Below are 15,052 nucleotides of genomic sequence, written 5' to 3' on the forward strand. Positions count from 1 at the left end.
CTCTTTTAGTGCTTTCTCACACTCTAAAAAATCTGTAATTTAACAGAATTTTCACTGTTTATTTTACAGTTTTTTCCTGTATGTTACAGAATGAACAAGGGTCAACATCCAAAGTAAATCTTCTTCTGAGAAAGTGACCTACCTGACAGATGTTATTGATCACTTTAAAGTCAGTCTCTGTCTCTGTTGGACACATGGGCCATTTACAGTGCTTGAATTTTTACTGAATGAATATTTGTGCCAGGTATTTTCTTCAAGGAAGTTCTGTTGTAATCATGGTAAATCCTTTCTCTCGTGCCTATATTAACAAGTTTATTATTGCATTTGTAATTAACCAAATTCAATCATTCACCTTCAAAGTGGGAATTGAAATGGTTGTGTGGGAGGACAGAAAGGCATTCCTGATTTATTTATTTTGTTAAACTGCCAGGTGTCACAAACATCAGGAAGGAGCTGTAAAGTATGAGGAAGACTCAACACAGTGGAATTTCATTTATTCTATTTCCTTGTACATATAGTAATCTTGAACACCTGCAAATACCTTACGATTCATTGAGAGCTGCAGAATAAAAGCAGCAGCAGCCTTACCACCACACAGACAAAGACTCTCAGGTCTGAGACATCTGTTCCAGCAAGAATTTACCTCAGCTTAGTAAGTAGTGTTGCACCAGTCTGTCATTGTTATATCATTTATTTATAACTATTACTTATGTTACTTATTACTTATATCACTGTTATGACTACTATTACTGTTTGCACTTTACTATAACTTATCATGTGATTATATACAGTATATCATGCATAACATACTAGTTATTTATTATCATTATTATTACTCTGTTATTTGTTTTGTATTTGTTGTTTTTACCCACACTTTTAAATGTGCAATTGCCTGTTTGTTTATTTATTTATTTATTTATTTATTTATTGTTTTACTATTTTCTCATACTGTTTTTTTATTGTGTATTTGGTGTTTGTGCTGCTATTGGAATCCTAATTTCCTGAGGGCCCTGCCCAAGGGATCAATAAAGTTCTGTCTAATCTAATCTAGTCTCATTTTAAATTCCAATGATCATAGTGAGTTGAAATGTGTTTGATACAGATTTGAGATGGCTACAGGTGAGAACCAAACCAAAGAACCAACAGGATCGATAACAGCCACCGGTGACTGGATGTCCAATCTACCAAAGGGACTTCAGAACATTCCACTGTGGAAACTGACCATACCAGGTATGAAGCTACAGAAGATAAGAAAGGAAAAGGCTTACAGTCTGCATTAAATTATATATATATATATATATATATATATATATATATATATATATATATATATATATATATATGTATATATGTATATATTTATTTATTTATAGTAAACAAAATTTACTTTACTATTTTGCTTCAGCAACTGAGTCATGCATCACTGAACATGGTCCAAAGTGATTTTTTAGACATAATTATGCATTTTACAAAACATGCCCTTTTAATCCTTTTTCAAGAATTTCAAATATTCAATAATTGATAGTCCATTATAAATGAATTCAGTGCATGGAAAACAAGTTAAATATTTCTTTAACTTTTATTGATATACGGAATAAGATTTTCCAGCATCCATGTCATCACTCTTTCATTATTGTTTCATATTTTTATTGATGTGTATACAAGAAAACAAAAGGTCCATGCCAACACCATGGCAACCTGATGTCAACATTAACCAGGTTTGGAAACACCATTACTTTCAGATTTGCAAATTTTTTTAGGAACAAATAACAATGAAACCAGAAAAACAATGCAATGAAAAGAATACTAAGACATAGTCTGAATAAAATAATTAAACTGGAGACATAAACATCAGAAAATAAATAAATAAATAAAAAAGGGAGGGGGAAGGGAATTACATTGACTCAAAAAAATCCATAAACAGTTGCCATTTATTGTAGAATTTGTTCAAGTTTCCTCATTTTGAATTTCTAACTTTCTCTGCTTTTAAAAGACATGACCTCATTAACCCATTGTGTGCTGGAAGGGGCTGTTGTAGATTTCCAATGAAGGAAGAGGTGGCGTTTAGCGACACTCTTTCATTATTATTTTTTTCTTTTATTTTATTTTTATTGAATCCTTCAAAAGTTCACAAGTCACATTTAAGAAAATAAATCAAGGACATCACAGTTAGTCCACAGCCCTAACACAAAGCCGAACACATTGCATCTTGCACTAAATTGGAAAGAACACACATTAGTAAGATGTCCATGTGGAAGGAACAACTCTTCCTTTTCCTTTTTTTCCCACAATCCCCCCTCTCCCCCAGCGAGTCAGTCATAAAAAAAAAAAAAAAAAAAAAAAAAAAAAGGGTGGGCACATTGGATCTTCCAGCATGAGCTGAGTTCAATCAGCATCCCTCAATATGAGCCAATCTGTGTTAAGAAGGGTTCCCACACACTTCCATCTATATCCATCTGTCCATTTACCTTGTGGATCAGTCTTTCAAATGAGGCGGTCTCTGATGAGGCTGAATACCATTCAGAATAAGTAGGGTTGTTCTGCCCCTTCCAGTGCCTTAGTATGACCCTCTTAGCTGTAGTGAGTGCAATCTTAAGCCAATGTGCTCTTTTGACTTATAATGAAACATCATGTTCCAGGAAATTCAGAAGACACAACGCAGGTGTCAGGACCAAATTCAGATTTAAAGTACGACTTATCTTTCCCATGACACTATGCCACTCGGACAGGTGAGAAACATATGAACCATGTCTCCAGGACTTTGTTTGCACCACCCACAGATATTAGAATTGCATATTCCTGCTCTATATAGTTTGACAGGTGTCCAATATAGTCTAATGAGAATTTTAAATTGGATGAGTTTGGACCGTGCGTCTCTTATTGGCTTTAACATTTGTTTAATTAATACATCCCACTCATCCTCCCCAAATGTTTTCCCTAAATCCATTTCCCACACCTTTTGGAGCCCTAAATTAACATCCCTGATGTCTTCAATACGGTAGTTATAAATGCGGCTTACTAAACGTGGTAAATCCCTTAATTTTGTAAATATAGAGTACACTGGAGATTCACCCAATAGCTTTACTTCAGATTTATTTAATTTTGAGAGGCAATCTCTCAGTCGTAGAAATCTCCAAAAATCAGTACTATTAAGGCCATATTTTGTCTGTAGATCTTGAAAAGACAATAGGGTGTTGTCTCGAAAAAAGCAGTTTATGTTCTCAACACCTTTACTGTGCCAGCTCGCCCTGAAGAACATTTTTTCCCCAATCTTTAATTTTGGGTTGTTCCACCCGAAGAAAGGGGCAGATATTGTCTTTTTTATGTAAACGGTGCCGTACGTTTCTAGTATGGTTCATAACTGGGTTAGATTTTACTTTATCATTAGGGTGTTGAGACAGATAGTCAGCAGCTTTAAATGGGGAGTTTATTTCACTCTCCAAGTCCACCCAGATCGGTCTGTTATCTTTTGTTGATATAAGTGTTGTTATTTGTGCACTTGTAAAGGCTTCTTGGTAAAGCTGCATATTCGGTAACCGTAGGCCTCCATATTCTGTTTTATTCTGGAGTTTTTTCAGGGTCATTCTGGGTCTTTTCCCAGCCCAAATGAAATTATTTATCATTTTATCAATGGCCTTAAACACAGATTTGGGAACCTTAAGGGGTAATAGGTTGAACAAATAATTTAATTTTGGTGTGATGACCATCTTTATTGTCTGAACTCTACCCCATAGTGAAATATGCATTTTATCCCAACCCTTCAGAAGTAGACTTATCTCATTTATTGTCGGCTCAAAATTGTCAGGTATAATATCTTCCAATCCCGGATTCAAAAGTATACCCAGGTATTTAAGGTTTTTTGGAGTTCACTGGAAAGTCCAATTTTGAACATGGCTCTTGCAGCAAGACTTTGACGAAGGCATTATTTTGCATTTGGTCCAGTTAATTTTGTACCCAGATAGTCTTGAGAAAGCATTAATCAAGTCCATTTAGGGAGGTAATGACTTTTGAGGGTCAGACAGTAAAAGCAGTACGTCATCTGCAAAAATCAGCATTTTGTTGTCTCGGCCACCCTTTATTACACCTTTTATTGTATTACTCTGTCTGACAGCTTGTGCCAGCGGTTCAAGTGCAATAATAAAAAGTAGTGGTGATAATGGATCCCCTTGTTTGGTCCCGCGTTCTAGTGTGAATTGAGATGATCTCATTCCATTGGTTGTTATGACCGCTTTTGGATTTGCACAAATCATTTTAATAATTTCTTGAAATGAAGTTCCAAACCCAAATCTTTCAAGCGTATGATATAGGTAACTCCAGCTGACCCTATCAAATGCTTTTTCCGCATCTAATGATAGGGCTGCTACAGGACAAGTTAAATGTTGGGACTTCCAGATTAAATGGAAGAGACGCCTTAAACTGTCAGAGGATGTTCTGCCCTTGACAAAACCTACCTGGTCCGGGTGAATAATTGATGCTATAACTTTGTTAATTCACAATGCGAAAATCTTTGTAAATAATTTTGCATCACAACACAACAGACTTATTGGCCTATAACTCCCACACTCCAGAGGGTCGTTCCCTTTTTTCAATATAAGAGTGATCAAGGATTCGTTCATTGAAGAGGGGAGGTGACCAGAAGCAATAGCCGAGTTGAACGTTCTCAAAATTTCTGAACCAAGTTCAGATATAAAGTTTGTATAAAACTCGTTGGGTATACCATCCAAACCTGGGGTTTTCCCATTAGGTGAAATTTTAATGGCTTTATTCAGCTCTTCTAGAGTGATTGATCTTTCTAATTCGTTGGCGTTCTCTTCAGATAACGTTTGAAAAGTTAAAATTCCAAAAAACTTTTCAGCTGTATTTAAATCAAATTGAACTTCCTGAGAGTATAGTTTTTTGTAAAATTCTTTAAATGTTGTATTGATTTCTTTCTGGCTAGTGACTATCTTCCCAACACCATTTTTAACAGCGCTAATGTGACGAGCTGCTTGTTGTGTCTTTAGCTGACTAGCTAACAATTTGCTGGCTTTATCACCAGATTCATACCACCTCTGTTTAAGTCTGAAAAGTGAATATTCTGCTTTTTTAGAAAATATTGTGTTTAGCTCGTATTTTGCTCTGACTAAACGATTAAGAACCGAAGGATTGGAATTTTCACAATATTCCTTCTCCAGTTTTTTTATATTGTCTTCATATGTTTTAATTTTTTGTCTTGTTTTTTGGTTAAGGAAGAGCACTGTAGCAAAATACCTCTAATGTAGGCTTTAAACCCATCCCAAATTGAGCATTGCTCTGCAGTGTTATTATTTATTTTGAAATATTCATTAATAAGGTCTTGTAATTGGACACAGAGGTTATTATCATTAAGGATACTTGTGTTCATCCTCCATCCTTTGAACCTTTCCTGATGTGACCCCAGCTGTAAGACCAAATCTATGGGAGGATGATCGGTTATTGCTATTGTACCAATATTACAACTATCAACACTTTCAATGATCGAGTGTGAAATCAGAAAATAGTCTATACGACTGTAAACAGAGTGTCTACTTGAAAAGAAGGTGTAATCCCGAGCAGATGGATTCAACAGCCTCCACACGTCTAGAAGACCATTGTCATTACGTAGTACTTTGATAGCATCCTGGGCTTTGCTGGCCTTAGGGACCGATTTCCCTGACTTATCCAAAAATACATCCAGTACCTGATTAAAGTCTCCAGCCAAAATAATAGGGTAGTCACCAAAATCTAAAAAGATTCTCTTTAACTGCAGAAAAAAGTCAGGATCCTCTGCATTAGGTGCGTATATATTTCCATTAATCATGGTTTGTCCATTTAAATTTACTAAAAGAATAATTATACACCCCTCTTCATCTTTAAATTCCTTCTCCACTTGAATTCTAAGATATTTAGAAAATATAATAGACACTCCCCTCTTCTTTTGTATAAAAGTATTGTGATAGGCTTGGCCGATCCACCTATCTTTGATTCTTACAGTATCCTTCTCTAATAGATGTGTTTCCTGAAGCATGATCACATCTGATTTCTTTTGTTTTAAATACTGAAGTACTTTTCATCTTTTAGTGTAGGAGCCAAGGCCATTAACGTTCCAGGAAGATATTTTAACTATGGTGCCCATAACACAGTAGTAGTTAAGACTAACAGGGTTAAGTCCAGTTTAACTCTTACTGTAATAGTGCCCACCAAAAAATAAAAGACATGACTGGCTAGAAAACCCCACAAGAACAACTACTACAAAACTATGAACCCTTTTCAGAAAGAACAAAACCTTAGTCCTAAAGACAAGCATAGAGGTCTTCCGAGTGAGACGTCACGACCAATAATCAATTTATCAAATAGAATATAAAGCTTTCCACCAAAGGATATTGAACAGAATAGTATGGTAAATAAGTGACAGAGCTGGGCTTCTAAACATTACAACATAAAAGGAGTGATAATCAAAACTGATGGGATATTGAGAAGAAATTCACAGAAATAAGTCAGCCCAACATATCAAGAAGTCTGAAAACAGATCCGATTAAATGTCCTCAGTAGTGAACTTAATAGTTCACATATTGAGCTTATTACGGTAGTCGGGTGTAGATTGTCCGTTCATTCACCTTCCTTCTGGCCTTGGTAGTTGTCCACCCTCCTCTTTGCCGCAGCAGCATCCTCAAACCGGAGCCGTTCACGGCCGACCGTGACCCAGAACACTCACTCAAAAAACTGAAACGTTGACTTTAATTAAATTTATTTTGTCAGCAGGTTCCACGTACATGTATTATGTTAGTTGAAAGCAAAAATGTTAAGTTCATCTAAAATTAAGTTAGATGAACTTAACATTTTTGCTTTCAACTAACATAATACATTTACGTGGAACCTGTTGACAAAATAAATTTAATTAAAGTCAGCGTTTCAGTTTTTTGAGTGCTGCTGGATACTGCAGAGTGTACTTCAGTTCTTTTGCCCTGCACATACGGCGGACCTCGGTGAATTTATTCCTCTTGTCCTGTACCTCCTTGGTGAAGTCCGGAAAAAAGTCGTCTTTGTTCCCGATCCAGTTAAACGTTCCCAGGTCTCTGGCTCTGAGTCGGATTTTCTCCCGCTCCGAGAAGCGCAGGAATCTGACCAGGATGTGTCGGGGTCCAAACGGAATGAGTTGTCGGTCTTTCTTTAGTGCAGTCGGGATTCTATGGGCTCTCTTGATGACAATTTGGTTTAGATCCTCCTCGTTTGGAAGTAAAGTCCGCAGTATGTCCTTCACACACTCCGTCACGCTTTTCTCTTTGTCTATGTGTTCTGGTACGCCTTTGATCCTCAGGTTGTTCCTTCTGCTGTAGTTTTCTTGATATTGCATCCGAGCTTCAAGTTGAGCGACTTTATTCTTCAGTTCTGATGTAACTTGGGCAAGTTGCACATTCTCATCTTCCAGTTGTGACACTCGGTTTTCAGTTTCACCAATCCTGTTGCCAAGATAGGCAACATCAGTTTTTAGTGAGTCCAGATTCATTTTAATTGTAGTCACATCTGTTCCGACCAGTTGTATTTTATCCTGTAGTTCACGCTTCATGTTGCGAATTTCGTTTATGACAGACGAGTCTGTTTCACCAGGTTTCTCCATGCTGGTGCTAGCTTGAACAGCGTTAGCCTCGTAATCATGGGGCTGCGACGACAACATCTGATCGATTTTAGGGCTCGAGGTGTGTTTTTGCCTCTGTTCATTTTTACTAATTAAGCAGCGCAGTTATAACAAAAATTAAGACCCTTGGCGGAAATTAAACGGTTATAATTGGCCGACAACGTCTCTGCCTCTTCAGCACGCACCCGTTCCTCGCCGCATCGCCACCGGAAGTCAACACTCTTTCATTATTCAAATATTTCCATATCTTTTCATTTTACTGTGTTGAAGTTGTTGCTGAAGTTGTTGATTTCACTATATTCAGTTTATCTTCATATGTGTTACACAACCTTTACTCTGGGATATTTTCACATTTTGTTCCATTACTTCAACTTAGATTCACTATTTACAGTGTATACATGGAATTTACATGAATGAACCATTAGGGGGAAATATGTGAAGCAATGAATTCATGTAAGCTTTACTTCACTGAATTAACATTACTAAGATGTGTGTGGGTTTTGTTGTTGTTCTTTTCTTTTTATGTTATATCTAGGCAGCCATGACTCCATGAGTTATGATTTGGACATCAACTCCTCAATAATAGAACCTGATATTCTGAAACATATTGGCCTCCGTAGTGTCCACAAAATAGTGAAAGAATGGGCAACCACTCAGGTAATACAGCAGCCACAACAAATACACTTAGAACAAACAAAAACACCAGCTTTCTGTTCAACCAGTGGAGATCCTTGTGTTGCAGGAGGTGAACATCATTCAACAACTGGATGCTGGGGTTCGTTTCTTGGACCTGAGGATCGCTCGCAAGAAAGATGACTCTGACCCCACCAGGGTGTACTTTTACCACGGCCTGTACACCGTCACTGATGTTAGGGTAAAGGCACACAGTTTTGTTTTTTTGAATTACATTTTCACATAGTAAAAAACATACACTTAGTCAACTTAGTCTCATTGAAAATTATTTATATATATATATATATTTATCGGTAATTAGATTGTTTTAATACATGTAAATATTCTTTTTTAAACATTAATAAGTCAAAAAATATGCAAAATCTCATGCAAAGTTAGAGCAAAAAACTGTATTTAAATATTGAAAATTACCATATTTTTATGAAATGGTTATTTTTCCGTTATGTAATAGTATTTTTTTGGCACCCCTGCTGCCGGAATAATACCGTTTTTTTATGTTTCTTTTTTTGTTTGTTTGGGGTTTTTTTTTAACAGTGTATAGTTAACAGTTTGGTGTCTGTCAGTTAGATAATTAGTGAACCACAGCAATGACTCATGTTTTATACTGAGAAGTTTAAGCTTATCTAGAACAATGACATGGTTAATTGTATTAAAGGCTTTAGACAGATCCAAAAAAATACATACAGAGTTTTCCTTTCGATCTTTGGCGTTGTGCATTTCACTCAGTGACTGCACAGGAGCCGTATAGGTAGAATATATAAGACCACTGGGTTCGTCAAATTAAATACTGGAACAAAGTGGCCTGGAGTGGTTTCATTTAACCCTGTAAAACCTGACCCATTGGAAACAAGCCACAAAAGTCTCATTTTTTGGAACTGAAATGTTTATTTAGCCCTTTTAACAGAATCCAAACCAAAATTTTGCCAAATCATTTTGTTTATGATATATGTTTTGTTTCACATTCAATATATTGGGTGTTTTTGGCAACTTTTTGGTCACAACAATGTTAACTTTAGATACAAAAATACATTTTACCAGTAACATTTTGAAAATCTAGAACATTTCAGGAAGTTTTTTTTTTTTTTTCTTTACATAAAACGTTTTACAGCCTTTTTATTTTCCTTGAATTACACCATAATTTTAATATCTTAGATACTTTTTTTTTTTTTTTTTAAATTTTCATGTTCTTCTTAACATAACTTTTTGAACATTACCAAAGACTTTTATACAAAATGTGTGTTGGATGATTTAACGTTAGCAGCCATAATGAAAAGGGCAAAAAAAACCGCCTTTCCACTGGCTGTAGTGGGATGATAATCCACCAGGGGGCAGAAAAAAGGTATCAGGTCATATACAACAGGTTTTAAGGAAAGTATTGATCTTGTTGATGAGATAAAAATTTTAGAACCTGGCGTAGCAAATACGATACAAATGGTTTTATAGGGTTAAGTTGTGAAATATTACAGTGAATGAAGGTCAGTCAGATCCATTCTCTATCTGCGCTTTATGATCTGTTCATGCTGCTCTTTCACTTACTGTGGATAAAATGCAATGTGATATCATGACTCACATAAACATACACCCCACTTTTAATTGGCATGTTATCTGTACGCATTATAAGCTTTCCATGTGTGTGTTCATGCCATTATTTGCCTCCTGTCCAACCTGAATCCATGCGTCAAATACCACGCACCGAGGGTTCGGGTTTAGAGTTATGTGAACCGGAGATCTTGGCGTAAACTCATACATGATTAAATGACGTTGAATAACACAGGAAAGGTCGAAAATGCGTACATAGAGCATGCCAAATGCCATAAGAACTGGCGTCACATTCAGTGCCATTCCATGAGATCAGTCTCTAAAATGTGTTTCATCAGAGCAACGATCTTAACTTTTGAAGTTTGTTCACCAAAATCTAATCAGTTTAATCAAAGTCAAAGTGAATATTTATAGCAAATTTGTAGAATACCCTTACCCTTAACTTAAGGGAATGCCTTAAGGGCCTTAAGGCTCCTGGTGACATTTGGGACCCAAAATCATTTCACTGTAAAGGTTTGTGTCAAATTTCATGATATTGTGTTGTACTGTTGCTGAGATATAATGGATACTGCTGGATGGACAGACCATCTAATACAGATCCATCTAAAATCAGACCTGTCTGTAATCCAGTGGACAGTAACCTTATTCTGTTTTATGCAGTCTGTTCTGAAGGACATAAATGGATGGGCAGTGGCACACCCCACAGAGATCCTCATCCTGGCTTTGTCTCACTTTGAAAACTTTGACAACAGTCTTCACGACGGTCTAATCAGCTCCATCAAGAAGATATTTGGACGCAAACTTGTCCAAAAAATGGTAAATTCACTCAATTAAAGATACTTGTGTCTTTCCTTTGACCTCAGACCAGTAACTGAATGCTATTATGTAGTGCTTTTCCACACCTTCATGGTGCCCAAAGCTCTTTACAAAGCCTCACATTCACTCTTCCATTCACTCACCAATGGGCGGCTGCCGCCATGCAAGACACTCCACAGTCCTACTGGAGAACTGTAGGGTTCAGTGTCTGGCCCAAGGACACTTCCACATGTGGAGAGTTGGAGCCAGGATTCGAACCGCCGACCCTTTGGTCTTTGGTACGACCCGCTCTACCAACTGAGCCACAGTTGAATGAACCCCTTCAGTGCAAAAAAAGTTTGGACAAAAATAAGAAAATTCAAGTCATTATTGGGTTAAAATGTCTTATTTTAAGTAAAATGATCTACTAGTGCAATAAGAAAATTGCACTTATCAAGTTTTCTTAAAATAAAATATTACCAAAGGATTATAAGTGCTAAAAGTCTTATTTTAACCAAATTTATTGTGCAACAGTCTGAGGCGGCCTTTAGATTTGTGAATACAAAATCAGAAAGTGAATGCCAAAACTTGTTATATTATATTGTCTGAACAAAAGGATTAAAGACATGAAGACATGTTAAGTGTAAAAGGAAAGTCATACTAAATACGACCACTTTGGTTTATTGAAGCTGTTTTTTTTTTTTACTGAAACTTTTGTTTTTACTGCTGGGCATACTACAGTAAAGTATGTACAGTATGTATATTTCAACGCTGCAAAAACAACAAATGTAAATCAGGTTCTCTACAGTATATACAAATGTATGTAGTCTTATGAAGACATAATTACTCAGTAGATATGTATGTATGGGTAAAATTGCATAAAACAAGTAAGAATTTAATGACGGCAAACAGATACTGTGTCCTTCATACTCATCCTCAACAATGGAGCTGGTTTTATTATAAATATCACTTAGAATTAGTCATATCTAAGTGGGGTAGCTCAAGATGAAAACTGTTGGAACCAGTCAAATAGTTTTAACACAATTAAGTCTCAATAAGTAAATACATCTAAAAAATTATCTTTCAAGACAAATATTCCAAATTCAGTTCAGATCTTCCTTTTTTGCCATTTTTTTTTTTTTTTTTTTAATTTCATATTTTTATTGATGTGCATATAAGAAAACAAAAGGTCCATGCCAACACAATGGCAACATCAACATTAACCAGGTTTGGAAACACCATTACTTCCAGATTTGCAAATTTTTTTTAGGAACAAATAACAATGAAACCAGAAAAACAATACAATGAAAAGAATACAAAGACATAGTCCATCCATTCATTCTCTTCCTCTTATCCGGGGCCGGGTCGCGGGGGTAACAGTCTAAGCAGGGATGCCCAGACTTCTCTCTCCCCAGACTCCTCCTCCAGCTCTTCCGGAGGGATCCCGAGGCGTTCCCAGGCCAGCCGAGAGACATAGTCTCTCCAACGTGTCCTGGGTCTTCCCCGAGGTCTCCTCCCGGTGGGACATGCCCGGAACACCTCCCCAGGGAGGAGTCCAGGAGGATCTGAAACAGATGCCCGAGCCACCTCAGCTGGCCCCTCTCCACGCGGAGGAGCAGCGGCTCTACTCCGAGCTCCTCCCTGGTGACTGAGCTCCTCACCCTATCCCTAAGGATGCGCCCAGCCACCCGACGGAGGAAACTCATTTCGACCGCTTGTATCCGGGATCTTGTCCTTTCGGTCATGACCCAAAGCTCATGACCATAGGTGAGGGTAGGAACATAGACTGACCGGTAAATCGAGAGCTTCTCCTCTCGGCTCAGCTCCTTCTTCACCACAACCGACCGGTACAGCGACTGCATCACTGCAGACGCTGCACCGATCCGTCTGTCAATCTCACGCTCCATCCTTCCCTCACACGTGAACAAGACCCCGAGATACTTAAACTCCTCCACTTGGGGCAAAGACTCCCCACCGACCCGGAGAGGGCAAACCACCTTTTTCCGGTCGAGAACCATGGCCTCGGATTTGGAGGTGCTGATCCTCATCCCGCTCGCTTCACACTCGGCTGCAAACCGCCCCAGTGCACGCTGAAGGTCCAGGTTCGATGAGGCCAACAGAACAACATCATCTGCAAAAAGCAGAGTTGAAATCCTGTGGTCCCCAAACTGGACCCCCTCCGGCCCCTGGCTGCACCTAGAAATTCTGTCCATAAAAATTATGAACAGAACCGACATAGTCTGAATAAAATAATTAAACTGGTGACATAAACATAAGAAAATAAGTAAATAAGTAAGAAATAGAAAAAAGGAGGGGGAAGGGAATTACATTGTCTCAAAAAAATCCATAAACAGTTGCCATTTATTGTAAAATTTGTTCAAGTTTCCTCATTTTGAATATCTAATTTCCTCTACTTTTAAAAAAGACATGACCTCATTAGTCCATTGTGTGCTGGAAGGGGCTGCTGTAGATTTCCAATTAAGGAGGAGGTGGCGTTTAGCGATCAGGGAGGTCAAAGCTAGTACTGCTAACTCTTTAGCAGAGTATTGGGTAAACTCATCTGGGAGACCAAACTTACCAATGTGTGGTGAAATGTCAGGAGTTTTGGAAAATACCTTGGACCTTGGTATTTGGGGAAATGTGAGCCAGCCTTGTCTTTGAATAGTGCCATCGAAATACAACTTTACTTTTTTGCCATGTTTAAAGCCACAACAGAAGCTGACCCTGAAACGCTGCTGGGACGACAAGACAAATGTCATGGTCACATATGGGGATCGGGCAGAGGTTCAGAAACATCCTGAGCTGTGGTCGAACATCACCTACTACTACGGTGATACTATGGACCCTGAAGTGTTGAAGAATAAAGTCTATGAGGATCTGACCAATGCAACCACTGACTGTAAGTTGAATCTGTGCTCTGGGTTTTGTCTGCATTTGTTCTATATTCCTGAATTAAGCCATTTTAGAAATCCTAACCTGTTTTATGTCAAATCTCCATGACTTTCAGATTTCTTCATCTGTGGCTTGAACTTGACTCTACCAGATAGTCTTACTGCACTTAAATATGTCGCGGAATATAACAGCCTTCGCCAGTACTCACTGAAATATCTGAAACAGCTGGTGGTTTGGGCGGCAGGTGTCCAACAGGCCCATAAAAGACGCCTGAACATCGTAGCGTCAGACTTTGTGACTCAGGACAACTTTGTCTCAACAATCATCCAACTAAATACTATCTAAACTAAATGGACTCACTCAAGTACAAGTAGGGTAGTACAAATATCACAGACCTGTACTTTACTTGAGTATTTCCATCTTAAGTTACATTACTATTAAATAAGCGATTTTACACAATATATAATGCAAGCTTCTAAAATGTAACATTTTGCTTAAGATTAAATCAGTTGTTTCCAACCTTTTTGACTCTTGACATCCAACCTAAATCAGTGGGTATTCAGGCTCATATCTGAAATGCCTATGCTAAACCAAATCATGCCTTTTCTGTCGTTCTCACCACTGACTCATGTGGACTCTTCTGTCTTTTATCCTGTGAATGATCCAATAAAATCAATAAAAGTTCCATCACTTTGACCGGTGTTTGCTTTTTAACATCATCATTATCATTATTATTAATATTATTATTAGTAGTATTATTATTACTAGTGCGTTGACCCGTGGGGAACCATGGGTTCTAGACTTTGTAGTTTTTATCCTGGGGAGAGCTGACTTTTGGAAAAAGATTGATTGATTGATTGATTGATTTTGAATATGAATGTCAAACAGAAGAAAATAAATAAACAAAACTCTTAAACATAAGACATATAACATATTTGACAAGGAGTGAGAAGAAGTACAACTTATAAACTCCACCCCTTCTCCTTCTATAATTAATAACAATAATACCCTTCCTAGTCTAATCAGATCTGTACTATATGCCATAATATGACTGATACTTAATATTAAATAATTTGGTTTCTGGCTTTATATTATTATGAACACATATAATATGATTTACATAAACACATAATACAATAACACATATATGTAAATACATATACATACACAGATCTATACACACACACACATATACACCTACATATACATACATATACACACACACACACACACACACATACCACATACTTGTATATCCTTATAACACCCAGTGATCCCCAACCCCTCCCTCATCCCTGTACCTCTGAAACATTATGTCTTTGTTCGTCCTTTTGAATTCTTTCATGCTCAGACGTTCCTTTAACTCTATATTCAGTCTGTTCCTTTAACTCTATATTCAGTCTGTTCCTTTAACTCTATATTCAGTCTGTTCCTTTAACTCTATATTCAATCTGTTCCTTTAACTCTATATTCAATCTGTTCCTTTAACTCTATAATCAG

General features: G+C 37.3%; 1 protein-coding gene across 1 annotated transcript; it reads left to right on the forward strand.

Annotated features, from left to right (window-relative positions):
• Positions 1–1,108: 1,108 nt before the first annotated feature.
• Positions 1,109–14,100, forward strand: LOC115410584 (PI-PLC X domain-containing protein 1-like). The gene is made up of 6 exons (XM_030122285.1): positions 1,109–1,230; positions 8,169–8,290; positions 8,376–8,507; positions 10,526–10,681; positions 13,367–13,559; positions 13,668–14,100. The coding sequence occupies exons 1-6, from the start codon at positions 1,110–1,112 to the stop codon at positions 13,895–13,897; spliced, it is 954 nt and encodes a 317-aa protein (XP_029978145.1). The 5' UTR covers position 1,109; the 3' UTR covers positions 13,898–14,100.
• Positions 14,101–15,052: the final 952 nt, after the last annotated feature.

Source organism: Sphaeramia orbicularis, chromosome 19 (genome assembly GCF_902148855.1).
Source record: "Sphaeramia orbicularis chromosome 19, fSphaOr1.1, whole genome shotgun sequence".
Classification (NCBI taxonomy): domain Eukaryota; kingdom Metazoa; phylum Chordata; class Actinopteri; order Kurtiformes; family Apogonidae; genus Sphaeramia; species Sphaeramia orbicularis.